The 17,709-nt window shown below is 39.4% G+C and overlaps 1 protein-coding gene across 4 annotated transcripts in view; it reads right to left on the bottom strand.

The window, feature by feature from the left end:
- The window catches only part of LOC122663226 (helicase-like transcription factor CHR28), a 115,226-nt gene that overhangs the window by 24,636 nt on the left and 72,881 nt on the right, over window positions 1-17,709 (bottom strand). For all 4 annotated transcript variants that reach the window (XM_043858931.1, XM_043858929.1, XM_043858923.1 and 1 more), the window contains 2 exons: window positions 5,445-5,575; window positions 5,049-5,270 (listed from right to left, as the gene is read on the bottom strand). In XM_043858931.1, coding sequence (XP_043714866.1) covers window positions 5,049-5,270; window positions 5,445-5,575 — 353 coding nt within the window. The remainder of the gene's footprint in view (window positions 1-5,048; window positions 5,271-5,444; window positions 5,576-17,709) is intronic.

Below are 17,709 nucleotides of genomic sequence, written 5' to 3' on the forward strand. Positions count from 1 at the left end.
CCAGTACCACCATCAACATCTGATCCTAAATTGCATAAGAAGAAAGGAAGCAGTCAACCCAGAATCAAAGGAGCATGGAAGGGGATGAAGGGATTGGTTAAAGAATCAATAGCTAAGTGGATGCTATACCATACCATCCCAGCAAACACTGCACAAGGCCCCCATTATGATACCATGATAGATACCATTGCAGAGGCTGGCCCAGGATTCAAGGGCCCCACCCCATATGAGGTAATGAATGTTTATCTACCTCAACAAAAGAGTGAGATTGATGAGTACATTAGTGAGATGAAGAATATGTGGGAGACATATGGGGTGACTATAATGGAGATGGATGGTGGGCCTCAAGAAAGTCCATCATCAATTTCATGATTTATTGTGATGGGAGGGCGGTGTTCCTCAATCGTGGATGCATCCAAAGAGATAAAGGATGCAAAATATATTTACAGATTGTTAAAGGAAGTAGTGGAAAAAGATGTGGGTATTGAGAATGTTGTCCAGATTGTAACGGACAATGGAAGTAACTTCAAGCTGGCCGGTGAGAAGATGATGAACAATAATAAGTACCGGCTCTTCTGGACTCCTTGTGCAGCCCATTGCATTGACTTAATGCTAAAAGATATGGGAAAGTTAAAGTTGGTGAAGACTGTGGTTGAAAGTGCAAGACAAGTCACCAACTTTGTATACAACCACTCCTATGCACTCAATCTATTGAGGGAAAAATGTGGGGGTGACTTGGTTAGGCCTGGCATCACAAGATTTGCCACCAACTACATTGCCCTCAAAAGCATTGAGACAAAGAAGGCCGGGCTGAGAAGCATGTTTGCTTCTGAGGAGTGGTTTCAATGGAAGGGTTCCAAGATCGCAAATGGGAGGGAAGCACAAACAACGATGTCATCTCGAGGACTTCGGACCAAACTAAGCAAAGTGGTGAAAGTTTTAGAGCCGTAATTCAAGTTCTACATGTTGTCGACTCCGCTCGAAGGGCCCAACCATGCCAGTCCTATATCCGCAATAGACTTGATGAAAGATAGTGTCTATAGTGTGGGTCCTCGCAGAGCAAACACTTCTTAGATATCATAAATGCTCATTGGGAGAATCAACTTATGCATCCACCGATAAGGTGGTGAGTAAATTTGTTTTATGTTTACTAATTCATAGTATTATTATTTACTAATTACCTATGCATTTGACAATACCTCTATTCTATATGTCATATTTCAGCATACTACTTCAACCCTAAGTATCAATATAACAATAGGCTTGGGTTGGAAACTCAACTTATTGATGCTGTGAAACAAGTAGTGAAGAAGTTGGAGCCAGATGGTGCACTACAAGCAATTTGCAACAATGAAGTGAGTTCATTTGGAAACTCAACTTATTGATGCTTTCAAATAAGTAGTGAAGAAGTACTTACTAATTTTCCACATGGGTATAGATCAAGGTATTTAGGGATGCATTGGGAAGTTTTGGAACTGAGGCTGCGATACAAGGCAGAGCACGTGGTGATGCTGGTAATTCTTTTAAGTTTTAAATTACATATGTATTGAAATTTGAAAGTTGAAAGTTGAAACAACATTTGACACATGTCTTTTTTGTTGTAAACTTGTAATGCAGCTGAATGGTGGGTGTTGTATGGGGAATCGGCTGAAAACTTAAGAAGAATAGCAATTAAAGTCCTTGCCCAAACATGTTCTGCATCTGGTTGTGAGAGGAACTGGAGTACCTTTGCACTCATCCACTCCAAGAGGCGCAACAGATTGGGGTCTCAACGTTTATCTGACATGGTGTATGTGCACTACAACTTGAGGCTGAAACTGCAACACATACGCATGGGACATGAGGGACAGAGGGGCACCATTGATCTAGCTGACATCTTTCAAGTTGACTCAGACGATGAGGACCCTATTGTGGATTGGGTGAGGGATAGAGGTGAGCCAGTGTTGGATGAGGAGGGAGGTAGGCCCGACCCCATGATAGCTTCCGAGATTGGTGCTGATGTGGACGAGTATATGGGCGACGAGGGTCGGATACATGCGAGGAAGCCTCACCCATACCATTCACCCACCTGGCAATGTTGGCGATGATGAAGACTGGTCTAAGTCCTCAAATGATGATGATGGTGATGATGGTGATCTTTGGTGGTGGTGATGGTGATCTTGGTGGTGGTGATGTTGGTGGTGGTGATGCTGGTGAAGAATATGACGGCATGCGAGAGCGTTATGTGGTAGGCCAGGAGGCCCAGGATTCGGCACCTGTAGACCCACTCCGATTCACTGGAGAGACACAGTTTGATCATGCCACACAAGATACGGACCACGGAGCACGTGCCCCCGCACCCCCACCCTCGAGAGGCCCCCTACATACATACAACAGGAAGCGTAGGGGTCGACAAACACAGTTGCAACCTGATCAAATGGACATTGATAACCTATCTAGCTCTGTTGGTGGTTTGAGTATGGGTGATAGGGAGGGAGGACCGACTGGACATTGGCGTGCCCCATCTTTTGACGCACATGCCACTCCATTGGCATCGGATTATGGTGCATCACAACCTTACGGTGGATATGGAGATGGATCATCATCATATGGGCAATTTAGTGGGTAGGGGACTATGACTACTACGCCCCATCCCAGGGACATACTGGATCATCTTTTGTAGATAACATCTTTGCATACCCTAGCGGACCTAGATACCAACCTCACCGCCATACATGCAGCCAATGCCATCGCCTCTTGCGCGGCGCCAACATCATATCACGGTGGATCATCTTCTTCACGATGGATCGATTGGTAACCCTAGTTTATATCCTAGGATAGGTTACCTACAGACTGTTGATGATTCCATTTACGTGACACTTGTGGATGACTACACTCGTTTCTTCTCCGATTCTATACCGTGGTCCACATATGTCATTCAAACAGAGAAGCGATGGACGTCGACTCGGCCGAGGCATGAGTGGGATTGATCCAGGGAGGCACAAAGACTACTATTAGCAGTTTAGCACTTGTAATTTGTAACTTAAGTTGTGATTTCATTAATCTATGTGTATTTAACTATTTATACATTAAGGTCGGCGACCGTATGTCAATCAAGGGTGCAAGCCCAAAACACCAATTTGAATTCACATTTTTACAATTTTATGGTTTAAATGTGTTTATTAAGCTTAAATAAGGCTGTCCATGAAGTTTCAGGCCTAAATATGGCCAAATACCCCCCGAGATGGACCCCCGAAATATTGCAGAAAAAATGCAATATTTCGGGAATATTTCGCGATATCTCGGATATTTCGGATATCTCGGTAGGCCCGAGATACCGATATATCGCGAGATATAGTACTATGCTTGTAATAGGCATGGGCCTAGTATTATGGGTCTCTAAGAACAACTATTTAGGTTTCCTAGTTCATTAGGTTAGTCCATATCATGGATTCTATGGAATTTCTATTTCAAGTGGGAGTCTAATTTATATTTGAGTTGGACTAGGAAAGCATAGTTGATAAATAGTTAAAATAGAGATGTAATCAAAATTTCCAGAACTATGAATGCAAAGGTTTAAGGTTTTATAGTTGAGAAAGTCTATCAAATGGGTTGATGGTCAACCTTAACAGTTATGGTGAACAGGTTCTTCTTTATCACTGTTGCTATTGTCTTTCAACAAATATTGCATAAGACCAGGTAAGGCCGTAAGCAAGGTTTAAAGTATCGGTATCGGGTATCGTATCGGTCAGGCGATTTTAAGAGACGTATCGTATCGGAGATACGTATCGATCGGTGCAAAAACGCATGAAAATGATCAAAATACACATGAAAATACACTTTTGGACACAAAAAACAATGTGGATTGTTGGATGCAGCAAATGCTCAGATTCCAGCTCCTTTACTAAGGAATCGAAGCCCTAAAAAAATCTGCTCGAAAAACTGGGTTTGAACATGGATTTTGAGGGTTTTCTCAAGGCTGGATCTGCGTTTTTTCCGCCTGGAAGCTCCTGTCTCGAGTTTCTGCTGCTAAGAATGAACACTGCCATGTGTTTTTTTAAGTGGGTCGAGACGTATCGATATGTATCAGTACATATCGATATGTATTGGTTGATACATATTGATACATACCGATACATCCGATACCCTAAAAAATGTTAAAAAAGGGTCAAAAGGACGTCTCGGCTGTATCGATACGTATCGATCGTATCGATATGTATCGACGTATCGATCGTATCGTATCGTATCGTATCGATATGTATCGGTCGATACATACCGATACAGTCGAGACAATTAATTTAAAAAAAAAATAGTGATGTATCGGCCTGTCTCGTTTCGACATCGACCGATACCAAGACGTATCGGCCAATATGATACGAGACGGACCGATACTTTAATCCCTGGCCATAAGGATCTTACCTTCATCAGTTAGCAGTTCCATTTTAGAAAAGCAGCAAAATAGAGCACTTGTTTAGGTCCATGTTTTGAATTCAAGCCTCAAGTCTGATCTGGAAAATCATACACTCTGCTGTGCAATTAGTGGCATATTTTATTCAAAATTCTCCTTTTGATTTGTCAAGTTAGTAGGTTCCTTGCAAGTCATTTTTTGAAACTGAACCAGATTCCCATTTTTCACCCACTTCATTTGTGAAAAGAAATCAGATGGCTGGGCAGTTGTGCACAAATGCCATTGCTGATTGTAACATCTAAGGACAAATAACCTGCACGTAATTCAAACAATCATAGGACATGACAAATTGACCCTAAAGTTGCCAGGTTACATGAAAGATGTTCCTTCAACTGTTTCCTTCACCAGTAATGATTCAATTTATCATGAAGTTATGTTGTTGTAAGCAAAAGACAGACCATAAAAGTAATCATACAGGTACAACGACATGGAAAAATTTCAGAAACTTTGAAGTACAAGAATATATGCAGTTGAGTCAGTTTATATATGTTGAATCCTCCCATATGAAATCATTAACACCCATTATCTTTAATGGAACAAATATGCAATATAAAGGCACAAGAGAATACATAAGGATAAGAAAGGAAGAGCAACCACATACATTGCAGAAGCCACAGATTGCCAAACAAGCTTCCAAACAATTCAAAAGATCCATATGCTTCTCCCTAGGAAGTTTCTTAGCCACCTCTACAGAGGATTTCCAAATGGAACTAGAATCATATCCCTTAACAAGAAGAGGGTGATCGCAAGCTTGACGAAGACGCAAGAGCATCAACAAAATGTTAACATAATTTTGTTTAACAGTCCCAGCAGCTGCATAAACCTGATGAGATAGACAACATTAAAGCCCTGAAATTCCCAATGCCTCAAAGAAACATGAAAAACACTTAATCCATGTTGACAGGAAATGATAAACTACTGTACTACATAATGCAAATGACAAACCATGGCAGAACAATTCCAATTAATATGAAACTCCAAATCACTAACCCCTTACCTCAAATTGTGCACGTGAATCAGCCTCAAGTTTGGAGTAAAATTCTCGTTCCTCCGTAGAGAAATCCACCTTCTTTAATTCTATTGATTTTGGGGGCAAGGTAATAATTGGTTGCCCATCAAGAAGTGTGGCTGAAGAAAAAAATAATTATCAAGAACAAGTAGTTAAGCACAACTCTGTGTAACAGGTTTCGGCACAGACATAGCCTACTTGAAGATCTACAACATTTGGTAGAATTAAATTAGTTAAGATCAAAAACAGATGAATCAACATGCATAAATGAATTGCTACAACGATTGTATTCAAAAGGAGTAGAAGTGAAGAACATAACATTGGTTGAATAATCATCTGAAATAGTAGGATTAAGAGTATAAGCAAATGATAGCATGCAAAATTTTTTTTATAAATGACACCTAAGAACTTAGTTCTAAATCTCAGTGAGATTTCGAATATCCCAAGAATCTCGAGCTCCTCGAAACGAGATCACATACGAAACTTAAAACCTGCAGTGTTTCAAAAATTTCGGTCAAAATTTCAGCGAAATCTCGAAAATCTCGCATATCTCGACCTGCTTGAGAAAAAACTACTCTTGTTTCTTCATGAACACTATGATGTGGTATTCATATGTCATGAAGACGGAAAACAATGCACGTCGGTTCCATCAGACCATGAGTGGACTTGATCCAGCACGTCATAGTTCATATCAATAGACAGTCACCGACTCACAATATTGTATTCTTGTGACATGGAAGACTATGGTGTCTATGACATATGTATTGTTCATTGTACTTGGGTGTCTATTTAATATGCATTTTTCACCGTACTTTGTAATTTTTACTTTAGATCCTTAACTATTTCTTAAAATAATTATTCAATATTATGTGTCTTCATCCACTATTGCATAATTTACTTGTTTTATTTGCCCATTATGTCTCATAGCACTCAAACAACGTGTATAGGCAAATATTACATAAGGATATGACATTTACAGTCAACCAAGGGTGCAAATCCAAAGGACAAAATAGGGTGCTTTTTTTTTTTACAATTTGAAGATTTAAATATGTTTATTAAGCCTAAAACAAACTTCTCTAGTTTCGGAGTCAACTATGGCCAATTGCCCAACAAAACATCAAACCAAAACAACAAAAAGAAAAATGATCTGTCTCACTGAGATCTTGAGAATCTTGACCCGGTCGAGACACCTCCTCGAGACGAGTTTTTGAACCTTGCCTGAGGAGTATAGATACATTTGGTGATAATCATAATTAACAAAAACAGCGTTAGCAATCGCTACCGGTTAAAAACAAATAGGTTCAACAAATAAAAACTATAATAGGTCATATAAAATATATACTGAGGTGGTTTATAATAGCACAGGTGGATTGGATAAAGATGTATAGTCTTACATTTATATCTCAAAGACAAGAGAAACCAAATATAAAACGTTTAAGATGGCTTGTTGCAGCAATAGCTCAAATTGGATAAACTTTATTTTTCATTTTTGGTCTCATATAACTTTATTGGGTTATTGGCCAATAAAACATTCAAATTTGGCATAACAACCTGCAACATGAACAGGCCAGAGCACTTTGACACAAAATCCCACTTAACTAGCTGTTCACAAACATTAGGGAAAATCTCCAGATATCGATGAACCCACAAGGAATCAGATGAAAACGGAACCTCAAACAGGGAATTTATGTGAGAATAGGAATAAATTTTCCTCACCACAAGACAAACTTCCAAACGTGAAAAAGGATACAAGAAGTCAACAACCAATAATTCAGTTGAAAACAATGTTCGAGATTTTGGCCGAAACGACTGAAATCTCGCAAATAATTTGGTTTCAACAAAGGTCGAAATGAAATGGGCCTCGACTCATCAGGCATGCAAGATTTTGATCTAAACTTATTGGTTTTGGTATAAGTTTCAATCGAAATCTTGGTCCTATTTCGGTTTTCGGATTCAGTTTGACCGAAACATTACTTTCATGTTATATAAAAACCAAGTTTTCAAACAAAATGGGTCGAAATAGTGACCCATTTGGCCATTTCATTAGGTTCCCCTGATTTTGACCCTGGTGCCAAAAAACCTCATTTTTTGTGTTCTTTGGCCAAATCTCCTACAAATCTTGGTGGAACATATTGGAGACTACTACAACACATCTACAATGACAATTTTCTGTATTTGAGCAAGAATTGTTGAAGATTCAAATTTTGAGGTATACATTAGGTTCCACTGGTCTTGACCCTGGTGCCAAAATACCCCATTTTTTGTGTTCTTTGGTCAAAACTCCTACAAATCTTGGTGGACCAACATGTTGGAGACTACTACAACACATCTACAACGACAATTTTCTGTATTTGAGCGAGATTTGTTGAAGATTAGTCATTTTTTTGTAAAAAATATGGTCAATATTTAGTGATTGGGCGTCAATTATTTATATGTTAGATATTGTAGACCGATTTACGACTTCGCAAAGTCAGATTTAATTTTAGGGTAAAGCTGTTTGTTACCATCCCAGTTACAACTTATAGTTGTAAGTGGTAACCATATTTTACTTCCCATGTTACCCCTAATTTTATGTACACTATTTTTTTTAAGTAGGGATGTTTTCATAACTTCCCCTCTTCGGGTCTCTCCCCCTCTCCCTCTACCCTTCTCCATCTTCGGCACCCCCTCTCCCCTTTTGGTTCTCCCAACTCTATTTCCCAATCATTGCCACATCAGGCAATCTGTCAGGTTTCGATAGCAGCGAGAGGCAATGGTTGTGGTAATACTAGCGATAGTAGAGAGGAAGATAGCAGGCGAGAGGCATTCCTCGACACGCTGAACGGCACTGGACGAACCATAGGATAACTCAATTCACAATGGAAGCCATTAATGGCTTCAGCGAAGTTCCTGACCATGGCTGGGATGAAGGTATTGCCGTAGCAGTCCAATGACATAGAAAATTAGCACATGGAAACGGCGTAAATCAAATCGGCCACCATGCCTTGATTGGTGGCATCAATGACAATCCTAATGGCCACCTCAACTGCCTCAACTGGGCTGGATATCGCAAGAGAGAGAAAGAGATCAATATCCATTTTTTAAATAACGAACTATTAGTCGCTTTCTCAATAAAAAATGCTGGATTAAATTCTGCAAACATCACCTGCATTGCCATTAGAGCCACCTTCTTCACATTGTCTACTCATTCTCACTGAGGAGTCGCAGATTTTATTTGCAACGAAATAGATAATTAGGCTCTCCTAGTCTCTCTTCTTTTTCCTCACTTTGTTTCTGAAAACACGAGCCAGCTTTCGTGAGGACATCATTACCGTATGAGCCACTGGTGAGTATAAGTTTAGTGAACAAGCCTTACCGTATGAGGACATCGTTGTTGTTTGCGAGGTAAAAAAAAAAGTAACGATGCAATTTCCATCCCTGGCTCGAACCTTCTCGAAATGGCGCTCTATCCCAGGCAGCTTCCAATGGACTGCAACAACGATTAACCACTAAACCACTAAAGTATGAAGGTTCTGCAAATAATGGGTTGACTACCACATCCTTTTTCTGCTGGTATCTCCAAGGCCATTACATTGAAAACCTATTTAAAAAAATGAGCCCAGCGCAGCAAGGAGATTCAGAACCATCTGGTCGATCAAAATTACCTTTGATTTCAAAAAAATTAAGTCGAGGAATCCTGTACTAGTTTCCGTTCAGTTCATCGAGATGAAAAACATCATTGAGCCTCTCCAGTGGGTTTGGTTTCATCTGCAACCGCATTTGTGACCGAATAGCTTATCTGTAATAACTTCTAAATCTGTTGCTGTTTGGGGATTCTTACTCGTCACTTGGGTAGGGGAGGTTCAGGCCATTTCGGAAACAGAGATTTCACGGCAGCGATGGAATCGGGACGAAGAAAAACCCAAAAAAAAAAGAAAGTTATCATGTAAGTGTGAAATTACATTATGTGCCCTTCAATCCATGTAAAAATACATTATATTTGGGGGGAAGCAAAGTCCGGTTACAAATTCTGTTTGTAAACTTCTTGGTTACAAACAGACGCACCCTTAATTTTAGGTTTAAATTATTTTTAAAACCTTCTGGTTTAAAAAATTAATTTTCTTTAAACAAAAACTTGAAAAGAAAAAGGATTAATATACATTGGTTGGGGCACCATTTTATATATGTTTGACACCATTGGCCAATCTACGGCTTTATTGTATTGCGTTTTTTCTGCCATTTTTCTTTTTTACATTTAAGAAAATATTAAATAATTTATAAAGTCAAAAACATAATGAAAAATATTATGTTTTGGTTTGAAAAATAAAAAAAAAAAGTTCTGAAAGTTTTGGTTTTTGTCTTTTCAAGTCAAAATGGTGATTAACGTCCATACTTAGACCTAGGTCAATTAGGAGATTATTATTTAAAAAAAAAACTGAGTTTTAATTAAAAATATACCTAAGAGTTAAGTAAAAATTAGGAGTTAACTTTATTGTTGTCATAGGATTTTTAATTGATGTAGAAAACTTAATAATGTGACACTTTTTGTTGCAACAATGTAAAAAAAGTACATCACGATTGCTAAGGGAGATGGGGGAGATATAGCATGGAGCATGGTGTACCCATTGGAAATAATAAAATAGTTATAATGGAACTTAGGAAGAAGATCATGGGAGGTGGGGCCACTAGACTAAAGTGGAATCCGGCAAGTGGATACAAGGATGTGGCCAAATGCCTGATGTAGTCCTAGATAGGAGAAGTCCCACTAGGAGCCAGGGTAACGGGTTCACCTAACAAGGCTGGCCGATTGGGGCAGCATAGGCTAAATAGGACAGAAATTAGGGTTAGGGTTAACTAATAGTAATGGGTTTATAGGGTTTTAATATGCAGGTTTTAAAGGTCTTAATGAACTAGGTTTGGTTAGGTTTGAATAAGTTTTTAAATTTCAGAAATTTTAGGTTCAGGGTTTCGGGTTTTGGGAATGAAGGGGGAGATGAGATTTAGGGTTTAGAGCTGAAATTAGGGCTGGAGCTTAAGGTCGAGTGTTAAGGGCAGTGTAGGGGTGTTTCGGTTGTAATATGGGCAGATTTGGATGGTTGGATTGGTCTGGGTGATCTTTAGGGGTTTAGGTTTTAATGGAGAAGGAAGGGGATTAGGGTTTTGATTGAGGACATGGGTTTGAGACTACAATCGAGTGGAAGGGTTGACTCAATGATGCAGTGATTAAAATTTGAAGGCAAATAGTGGAGGGAATAGGGCTGAACTGATTATAGAAGAAGCTAGGGTTTATGGGATCGATTAGATTAGATGGGGGGAAGAAGAAGAGAAGGATAACTTGCAGAAGCTATAAACACTTATTGGATTTGCAGATCTGCAACAACAGTAGCTTGAAGAAGCTTGATTGAAGAAAAAGGACCTCCCGATCTACAAGATGCAAGGAGTCACCGGAGTCCACCAGCCCTCACCCTTGATATGACTCACAAGGGCTCCTTGATATTACCCACAAGGAACACTCTCAAAGAGCAAGCAGCAGCATTCATGACAGCAGCCTAAAGAAACGATTTTTTTAAAGTATAATAGGTGGGGGAGCCTCTCCCACGATCTCATATTAAATAAGAGGCCAAAGGCCTAAATCCTAAAACTATTACAACTTAATCTCCATCCAAAATCGTGGAGAGGTACAATTAAGTGTTTTAAAACAATTCAAAAAGTATAAAAAGACTCAATTGACCCTAATGACTTAAAAGAAACTTAAACTACTTAAAATAAAAGATGATTCCCTACTAGCCAATAGGATATAAGAACCTCTTAGCCAATAGGATCACTTCACTTAAATTAAACCAATTGAACCAATTGGATGCAACCAATTTAAACCGGTTCAATTAAAAACACAAAATAAAAACTAAGTATAGGACTAAAATAAACTAAACTAAGGCTCCTACTAAAACCTAGGCTGAGGGTGGCTTCTTCAATTCGAGGAGGCTAGGATCTGCATTAACTCTCCCCGACTTAGAAACATTCATCTCCGATGAATGGGTGAAATCCATGCAATACTCTGGCAACTTGGGGCTGAGCTTGTTGACATCATCAGTGGGAGTCCAAGTAACTATGCTTGTGTGAAGAAACTCGTCCACGAACCTTGTGATGATGAGGAGGAAGCAACATGTGGGCAGCAGCTTCAACACTTCCCTGGCAGAATTCTGTTGAGGTCAGAACAGTGGGAATATGGTCTTCAAGTCGTGGAGCCTTCTCTTCGAAGAACCAAGGGGGCATCACAAAATCAATGTGTTCAACCTCCATAGGGTCTTCAATATTGATAACCTTCTCATTGAGCTCCACTTCTTCAAGAACAGCAAATTGCTTGTCATTGTCTCCCTGTGAAATGCTCCCAATTACCTCGTCACAATCAACCACATCATCCATGAGAACTGGCGCAATCGTATGGACACCTCGAGCACCACCATATATATCCTCAAGGTAACGTTCTAAGTCGTCATCACTATCAAGGGGTAGTGCATATATACCTTGCTCATCGTTCCCTTCAGGGGTTTCCTCTGCCTTGGCAGCCACATTAACAGGCCTATGCTTTTGTGGGCAATCTTTGGCATAGTGCCCAAGCTCATTGCAGTGGAAACAGTTGTGGGGTTCATTGCTGTCCATGGGAGCTTTACCTTTATGATCAGCACAGGGAGGGGCTGTAGGGCGGGAAGAACTACCAACAGAGTAGCCTGATCGAGTAGGACCAGCAGCAGAGTTTCCAACTCGATTGTGACCATTGGTAGTAGACTTGAATGCTGAAAAAGTTATGTTGGTACCTTCAATGGAGGAATCAAATCTTCTATTTCCAGCCAATAATTCTTCAGCCTTCAATGCCTTCTCGAAACAGTCCTTGATGTCCAGAACGTCAACAACTCCAATAGCTTTAATAATGTCTGATCTCAATCCCAACCGAAATCGAGACAGCATCTGAGTGTTACTTTCCCTGATGTCAGTACAAGAAGAAAGAGCATCGAACTGCTGCATGTACTCAGCTACAGTCATAGTCCCTTGCCGTAGGGAGTTAAGTTGATCTTGCATCTGGGCTCTATAATGTCTGGGCAAGTATTTCTCTTTCAAATCATACTTCATATCTTCCCAGTTAGTAGGTGCATTACCTTCACGCTCCATATCTCTCTCTGTCTTTCGCCACCATTCTCGGGTAGGGCCAATCAATTTGGTACGTGCCAATCTCATCTTTCGATCTTCAGGCAAGTCATACCAGTCAAAATAATCATCCAGGGCAGCAAGCCAGTCATAGAACACCTGTGGATCACCATGCCCATTATACTGTTTTAGCTCTAGTTTGACCTTCTGTGTATCGTACCTCCTATTAGTAGCCTCATCTCCAGTGAAGTAGGATCTCATGTATTCCGCAAAGTTAGGTCCTCGAGGTGCTTCTGTAGTTCTGTCCCTATCTTCTCTGTAGTCATCTCTGTCAAGTTTACGTCGGTCCCTGTAATCCCGGTCGTGTCTGGAATGATCTCTGTGGTCCCTGTGACGTCTGAGATGATCTCTACGATATTCATCCCTTCCCAGAGTTCCATGTACTTCAGAATGAACTTGGAATCTGTCCTCCTCTACATATAGAGGGTTGCTTACAAGAGGCACAGCTTGCCTTTGTTCCATTGCTATCATTCGATTACCAAGAGCTTGTTGGTCTGTTGAAAACTTCTGCAGCATAGTCATAATTGCAGCAAGGGAATCAGGCGGGGGTGATTGTGTGGGGTCCACAGCAGGGGTGCCATGTTCAGCCATGGCTTTGATACCAATTTGATGTAGTCCTAGGTAGGAGAAGTCCCACTAGGAGCCAGGGTAACGGGTTCACCTAACAAGGCTGGCCGATTGGGGCAGCTTAGGCTAAATAGGACAGAAATTAGGGTTAGGGTTAACTAATAGTAATGGGGTTTATAGGGTTTTAATATGCAAGCTTTAAAGGTCTTAATGAACTAGGTTTGGTTAGGTTTGAATAAGTTTTTAAATTTCAGAAATTTTAGGTTTAGGGTTTCGGGTTTTGGGAATGAAGGGGGAGATGAGATTTAGGGTTTAGAGCTGGAATTAGGGCTGGAGCTTAAGGTCGAGTGTTAAGGGCAGTGTAGGGGTGTTTCGGTTGTAATATGGGCACATTTGGATGGTTGGATTGGTCTGGGTGATTTTTAGGGGTTTAGGTTTTAATGGAGAAGGAAGGGGATTGGGGTTTTGATTGAGATGGGTTTGAGACTACAATCGAGTGGAAGGGTTGACTCAATGATGCTGTGATTAAAAGTTGAAAGCAAACAGTGGAGGGAATAGGGCTGGACTGATTATAGAAGAAGCTAGGGTTTATGGGACCGATTAGGTTAGATGGGGGGAAGAAGAAGAGAAGGATAACTTGCAGAAGCTGTAAACACTTACTGGATTTGCAGATCTGCAACAACAGTAGCTTGAAGAAGCTTGATTGAAGAAAAAGGACCTCCCGATCTACAAGATGCAAGGAGTCGCCGGAGTCCACCAGCCCTCACCCTTGATATGACTCACAAGGGCTCCTTGATATTACCCACGAGGAACACTCTCAAAGAGCAAGCAGCAGCATTCATGACAGCAGCCTAAAGAAACGATTTTTTTAAAGTATAATAGGTGGGGGAGCCTCTCCCACGATCTCATATTAAATAAGAGGCCAAAGGCCTAAATCCTAAAACTATTACAACTTAATCTCCATCCAAAATCGTGGAGAGGTACAATTAAGTGTTTTAAAACAATTCAAAAAGTATAAAAAGACTCAATTGACCCTAATGACTTAAAAGAAACTTAAACTACTTAAAATAAAAGATGATTCCCTACTAGCCAATAGGATATAAGAACCTCTTAGCTAATAGGATCACTTCACTTAAATTAGACCAATTGAACCAATTGGATGCAGCCAATTTAAACCGGTTCAATTAAAAACACAAAATAAAAACTAAGTATAGGACTAAAATAAACTAAACTAAGGCTCCTACTAAAACCCTAGGCTTAGGGTGGCTTCTTCAATTCGAGGAGGCTAGGATCTGCATCAATGCCTTAAGGTCCCTAATGAGGAGCAGAAAGCCATGGCTGCCCTCATGAAGGTAGGAATAGAGGAGGTTTAATAAATAGAAAGCGTGGGAAGAGTTTGATGAGGCAATGCTGGAGAGACAGTTAGGAGCATGGGTGACTCTAATTCTAATAGTGATGATGATTATATTTATGCTGATTTGGAGATAGAGGTAAAGGCAAGACAGATACGGCAACAAGCCAAGTTACACATATGCAGGAGCAAGGTAGGTTAAGAGAGAGGGGAAAAGGAACTGGTTGCTCTAGAGCATCTACACCAGAGGCTGGTGGTAGTGGTTCTTTTGCACAGGATATGAAGAAACAGAAGCAAACGGAGTTGCCCTACCGAAGAGAACAGAGTATGAGGGGAGCCCCACCATAGTACTAAAACTCGTTAAAACTCGGTCGGGATCTCAAGAATTTCGAGTATCTTGACCTGTCCGAAATGAAACAGTGGTTCGAATAAAAAAAATACAAAAACTCATATTTCAACCATCTCACGATATCTTGAGACAGTAAAATCTCGCGAGATATCAAGATTCCACTCAAAAGTGCTTTATATAAAAGACATAAACTTGTTAGTCTCAGTCGAAATTTCAACCGAGACTTCACAAGCTCTGCTCTTTTGTGTTTTTTGCTCCTTTGGTTTTCATCCTTTCACTTCTCTTTGCTGATTCTTGTACCGGCCTTTAAATCTTCGTCGCATCTGCTCCGGAAGCACATGGAGAACACAACATTCAACCTTCCTAGCAAATTTGTGAAGATTTTCCACTATTAAGTAAAACCATTTTCTCCAAAAATGTTTAATTGAAAGAAGCATGATCAATACTTGTTTGTTTGTGATGAAATTAATATATGTCAAACACAGGAGGCCGATCTACAACCTCATGGTGTCGAAATTTTTTTCTGAATATATACTATTTTTTTTATTTTTCTCCTTCAAAATTTTGATTTTCCTATAACAAAAATCTATAAATAATAGGGGTTATGTACATTGTATGGTGATCAATTAAATATATGTTAGACACCACTGGCCGATCTACGGCCTCACGGTTAAGTTGTTTTATATTAATTGTATGCTTTGATTGCTTTCAATTACTAAATTCTGTGTAGAACAGGGCTTATTAGTACGTCGTAGCCTACCAAACTAGGATCCGAAGTCAAACTCCTATTTGGACTTTGATTTTGGCCAATCTAATAATGTCATTGTGTTTAAATGGCCCAAAATAGGTAGTATACTAACTTTCATGACCAAACTAGGTCAAAAACCCACCGAAACCATCAACCGAGTTCAAAAAAAAAAAATCCACCAACTCGCCGAGATCTTGGCCCAACTCAGTTTTTTGGCTGGGCAAAATTAGTACCGAAACTGAGTTCTCGAACCATGGATTGAACCAGCCCAAAACTATTTGTAGTTTAACTATTAGTACATGTAAGAAACTTCATACTTAATATAATTCCAATTGAATGTACTTAGTCTCTTCATACTTGTACTCCTTTCTAGTGTTTATACATTGCTAATTTAAAGTGTTTTATGCTTCAAAAATGCATTTTACATATACCTTTAGCATTTCCACATGTACAGGTATTCTGAACGCCCAGTGCAGGTTTACACCAATGAGGAGGATGAGTAGTGGATATGATGCATATGGAGTTCCAGGACAGTGGAATGACCCTCATTTCCCACAGAGTCATCTAGTGTCGGGTATGGTGGGCTTGATCAGTATAGCTCTTCATCATCTTCATTCCCCACTGCTCATGATGTCAGTCAAAAGGTTTGTCATTTTTTGTGGATAGCATCTTCTCATACCCAGACCCTGCAATGGCAGGAGCCTTATGCACTTGATACGGTCTTTTTTTTTTAAGTATGTTAATGATGAGACCCATCAGGCTGTTATGATAGACTTGGAGTCATGGTACAAAATTTCGCGATCCATAGTCGAAATTTCGGTAAATTTCGACACTACCAAGACGAGATGGGCTTCCGAAATGAAAAAAGTTCAAATTTCGGCAAAATTTCAGTATATTTCGTAGAAATACTGTGTATTGAGCAGTATATTTCGGTAAATTTCGGTACATTTCGGTATATTTCGGTAAATTTCGAAGAAATACTATGTATTGAGTATTGAACTATTGACTATTATGAAGTTTATGAGTTATGACTTATGCACTTATGACTTTATGAGTTTAAACTTTAAAGTTTAAGCTAAAGGCTACATTTGACTTTATTTTTGTTTCATTACTTTGTTTAAATTTCTTATTATGTATTTTAGTACTTAAACAATATGTATTTAACTATTTTATACAACAGGGTCCGACCGTATACAGTCAATCAAGGGTGCAAACCCAAAACACCACTTTGAGTTCATTTTTTTTTTTTTGCAATATGAAGGTTTAAATGTGTTTATTTAGCTTAAATAAGGGTGTCCATGAAGTATCAGGCCTAGATATGGCCAAATACCCACCGAGATGGACTCCCAAAATATTGCAGAAAAAATGCAATATTTCGGCGAAATTTCGCCAAATTTCGGATATTTCGGATATCTCGGTAGGCCCGAGATACCGATATATCACGAGATATAGTACTATGCTTGGAATGTTTCTCCTGACATAACATGACATGGCCTTCCTGGGGTACCTCGTCCATCTCTCTTCGAACCTCTACCTCCCCTATTTGAGGCTTTGGTCTTTTTGTGCTTTTGATTCTTTTTTCTCCCCCTCTTTTTGGAGCTGAAGAAAATTTTTCTTCTTCTCTTTGGTAATGAATTATTTTATTCAGCCCAAAAAACATGACATGGCCTTCTTTTATGATAGAGTCAGAGGAACAATTTCATCGGCGGCAACAATCTTTGTCATCTTACGAACTTTCCTGGAACTCTATGTGGTATTGACAGAGTTGTAGGAACCACTTTGTAGGGGTCTTTGGAGTTTCACCTTAGTTGTCCACTGATAGTTGTAACAGTTGTATATTTGTACATGTACTTGTAACACTGAATTTTTATAATATTATATATGGTTTTTCTTCATTTGTAATGCATACTTTAGTTGTTTTCATTGAATTTTATGTGTTATAGTACTAAATTGTTTTTTATAGCATAGGCTATATTTGAGAAATTATACGATGTATGTCATACACTGCCAACCTAGAATACAAAACTAAACTAACATTTTAGGTGTGTTTTTTAAT

The sequence above is a fragment of the Telopea speciosissima genome, chromosome 1 (genome assembly GCF_018873765.1).
Source record: "Telopea speciosissima isolate NSW1024214 ecotype Mountain lineage chromosome 1, Tspe_v1, whole genome shotgun sequence".
NCBI classification, from domain to species: Eukaryota; Viridiplantae; Streptophyta; class Magnoliopsida; order Proteales; family Proteaceae; genus Telopea; species Telopea speciosissima.